The sequence below is a fragment of the Prorops nasuta genome, unplaced genomic scaffold, assembly GCF_024137725.1.
Source record: "Prorops nasuta isolate Cenicafe-Biocafe unplaced genomic scaffold, Cenicafe_Pnas_1.2 PNAS00003, whole genome shotgun sequence".
In the NCBI taxonomy this organism is placed as follows: domain Eukaryota; kingdom Metazoa; phylum Arthropoda; class Insecta; order Hymenoptera; family Bethylidae; genus Prorops; species Prorops nasuta.
The window spans coordinates 12,561,749-12,565,857 of NW_027116800.1; the positions used below are offsets into that span (position 1 = coordinate 12,561,749).

The window sequence follows — 4,109 nt, forward strand, 5'->3', positions numbered from 1 at the left end:
TATAGTCTATGGCAGATAAAATATAAGTTATATATACGTAATATAGAAGTAATGTAATCGCGAATTCGAGTACCTGCACTAGTGAGCACTGAGAATATCTCTATCCTCTGCTTTCATATTAATAATAAAAAGATAGAGATACACTCAGTATGCACCAATGCAGGTCTCCGAATTCACGATAAGTGAAAATTAGTTTAATGCGAATAGTCTATTTAGGATATAAGTTTGATGAAATAATTTTTTTCCTACTTTCAATTTTTATCATCAAAGAAATTTAAATAATTAATGGATTAACAAGTAATACACTTAATCAAAAGGCCATATATAGATTAAATTTGGGGGGGGGGGGGGTTGTATCTCTCAACTCCCTCTTAGATACAGCCGTGCACTTAATTAAAAATCATGTTAGGTTCACCATTTACAAAATAATTGTACGATGTCATTATTTTGTATTAAGAAAAAAAATATAATGTAGCAAACTTGACAAATTGTATTATCAATATACAGAACTATAAGAAAAGATTATTCAAATAGCACAAATGTCTTATAAAACATCGAAACATAATTTCTAGAGAATATTTTAAACGAAATACTTGTCATTAGGACATCATTCAGACACACATTAAACGCGTGTTCTGCATGGGTCAATTTACATATACTACGGTATTATGAAACGATATAAAGATTATAAAAAAAATATAAATTCTTATAACAACAATTCTCTCATTATATGGTTGGACACAAATAAAATAGTGAATAATGACAGTTATTACCTAATTAAAAGTAAAAATAGAGAAGTATAGTGATCATTTGAATTACGTCTAATGAGTTCCGAATAGTATTTTTTCCAATATATCTTACAAATATTTTATATTTTGTTCTACTTTTTGTTGATTAATATATTTTAAAATTATAATAGGAATAAATTTATGAAAAGGATTATCCGAAGGTAATTCGTTTTTTAAAACTGAATTTAACTTCAACATAAACATTAAAGTCCCATGTCTTTAAAAAGCTTAGTAATAATGATTAAAAAATAGCATCATTAAATATGCTAAAATACACATTACTCTTTTCATTATAAAGAAGTTAATTCATTTAGTTTGTTTTTCCTAAGATAATAATTATAATATAAAACAAAGTAAAAATTAATCGTAAAGATTAATAAGCTATTAGCTATTATGAAACATTCTTTCAATTTCCTTTGAGTTGTTTCTTATAGTTGTTTGTTCAGAGAAATAATTCTTTCCACTGTATTTAAATCTAGTAACCAGTGAAAAATAGTCGTTCCTTTAATATATAAATTACCCTTCTTTCTGTAACATAAAATCAAAACTGAATTTAAAACATTTATTTTACTAAGAAGAAAGTTTATGAGAAAATATTAATGAAATCTAATATGTTACAATTACAATTTATAAGATTTCAAGAAATAAGAGGAAAATAAAAGGTAACAAAAATGAATATACATCAACAAAGTAAAATTAATTGAACATATTACATAAAAAAAATAAAATTAATTTTAAGAATTCCCCCAATATTGTACAAAGCAATAATGAGCCAGAAAGAGATATTATATAAAGTTAATACTGTCATAAAAGAATATTTGAAAATTGTAGTTTTGATAAGTACCAAACTATGATACTTTAAAGAAGATATCACTTAAATTATCGAAAAATTAACTTAAATTAAAGTATTTTTCTATCACAACGTTAACTTTTTATTACTCTTTATGATTCAATATTTTGTAAAATTTTAAGTTAGTATTTTTGTTCCTTTATTTATATATATTAGTTCATTTCTGTTATAGATACTAATATTAACATTTTCATATACTCACTTATGAATAACAATGTTAAAAATCATTTTTGCACTATACGTTGATGAATTTCCAAATATTAAATCCAATTACACTCTGTAACGCATAGAAGCATTAATTATTCCTATATTCAGTTCTCTATGTAATAATGTTTTGATTGGCACATTAAGAAATTAGGATGCTGCCACTGTTTGTGGTCAATATTATCCATTAGAGATTAAAGTGGAGATGTCACCTATCCTTATTGTTTGCACATCACTGGGAATGATAAAACTTTCATATAAAATAGCCTGCGAAAGGAAAAAAAACTTAACAAAGAATTTTGCTCCTACTTTGATTATTAGTCCAATAACTATAGAAGAATATGAAAACTTATCTGATAATAATTCTGTCTTTTAATTCACTTTAACGCAGAAATTTTTTTTAAGTATTTTATAATTAAAAGCTCTCTCTTTTATAAAGTTATTTCTTCAATCCTTTCCTTTATTGAAGAAGTTACAAATCAGAAACTTTTATTAAATTATATTTTTAAATGCTATTCTTTTTAACCAATCTTCACTCAAAACTGCTCCAAATCATGTTTGAGGCACACACACATTTGCATATGTGGGCATGATCGAAAAAATATTACCGCATGGCAGAGGGACTAAGGTTTCCATCTTGACAATTTTGCTTTATGGTCTCAATGTTGCCAACCTTCAATAACAAAACTACCAACATCGTTTGGTAAAGTGTCGCCGTATCCCATGGAGGTACGAAGTACCATACTACCAAGCTCGAATCTGACTCCGTGCTATAGTTGATGTGACGGGGACTATAGTCAAAATTGGAAATTTTGTTCAGTTTGTTCAATCTCTACTCGGATCGGAAGTTTATTGCCAGGAATGGACCGAAAGAGGCGAATGGCCATTGGCCAAGTAAGACGGAGACCTATTGGAAAACTGGATTTTGATGGTGATGTTGGCCTTATTATGCAGTAGTTATGCACTTATGCTCCTTAGGCCGCCTTAATAGTATGTACTAACGTGAATCTCGTGAACTGATTAAATTGGTATGTAAAAGAAAATATGTCAAATACGGAAAATGAAACTCTGACTGATACAAGTCATGATGACAGCTATACTACTCCCACAGTTGAAAATGAGGAATCGCAAGAAGAAACTGAAAATTCATTCCATGGCGATGAAGAGCAAAAAGAAAAGTTGCTAAGGTTACCTTTAGGAAGAGTGAGGAATATTATAAAAACAGATCCTGATGTAAATATTATTAATCAAGAAGCAGTGTTTTTAATTGCTAAGTCTACAGTAAGTGTGAAAGTAGCTGTTATTTTTTACAATGTTCAATTATACTAAAGTTTATTATATCAAATTATAATTAACATAACCTTACTAATTACTGCTAGATAATGTTTCTAATTTCATGAATATTCTTATTTTAGGAACTATTCATTGATTCTCTTGCTAAGGAAGCTTATAAATATACGCAGCAAATGAGGAAAAAGACTGTTCAGAAAAGAGATATAGAAAATGCAATCGATAATGTTGATGCATTAGTGTTTTTAGAGGGTATGATAGAATAAGCAAATGATTAGATTTAATATAAGGAAAGAGATATTTCTCTCTTAGAAAGTTTTTGAATGTATTTTATACTTCTCAATAATAGTTGTATGAAATGCCTATAATTTTGAAACAAAAGACGCATAGTTTCAAAAGGCCAAAAATCTTGTAATAGTAGAAATGACTAGAACTGCTAATAACAATCTCTTGTAAAAATATTTTTTATAAATAAATTATTGGTTAGTAAAATATTTGGAAACATTTAAAAGATATTCTATTAAAATCCTAATGGTCAAAGATCTTGAAAAGTTAATATTAACTTAAAATCAATTAAATAACAATAAAAAATTTTGACTAAATATAGTGTTTTTATCAAGTATTGATCAGAATCATCACCTATATTAATGGCTTAAACAAAAAAAAAAATCTCTGGGTTATCTTTGCATTAAATAAAAAATATATAGTGGTTTTTATTTAACAGCAAAGTTACCACTTGGTGGTCAAATGACTTTTTTTAAATATAAATGTATAAAAAATCCTGTGTATATTTAATTTTAATGAAACAATTTATTTGCAAATGTTCTGTTATAAACTTGGATCATTAACTATTATATATTTTACTAAACATATAATTTGGCAACATATCTATTTTGTGTTTCGCCATGTATACACGGCATCTGTGTTACTCTTTATAAAAAACTTTTAAGACTGAAATTTTATTTATTGCCAGAATC

General features: G+C 26.9%; 1 protein-coding gene across 1 annotated transcript; it reads left to right on the top strand.

Moving 5' to 3' along the window:
• The first annotated feature begins 2,723 nt into the window (after nt 1-2,723).
• Nucleotides 2,724-3,626, top strand: PolE4 (DNA polymerase epsilon subunit 4). Its single transcript, XM_066747042.1, has 2 exons — nt 2,724-3,123; nt 3,258-3,626. The coding sequence occupies exons 1-2, from the start codon at nt 2,887-2,889 to the stop codon at nt 3,396-3,398; spliced, it is 378 nt and encodes a 125-aa protein (XP_066603139.1). The 5' UTR covers nt 2,724-2,886; the 3' UTR covers nt 3,399-3,626.
• The last annotated feature ends 483 nt before the right edge of the window (nt 3,627-4,109 follow it).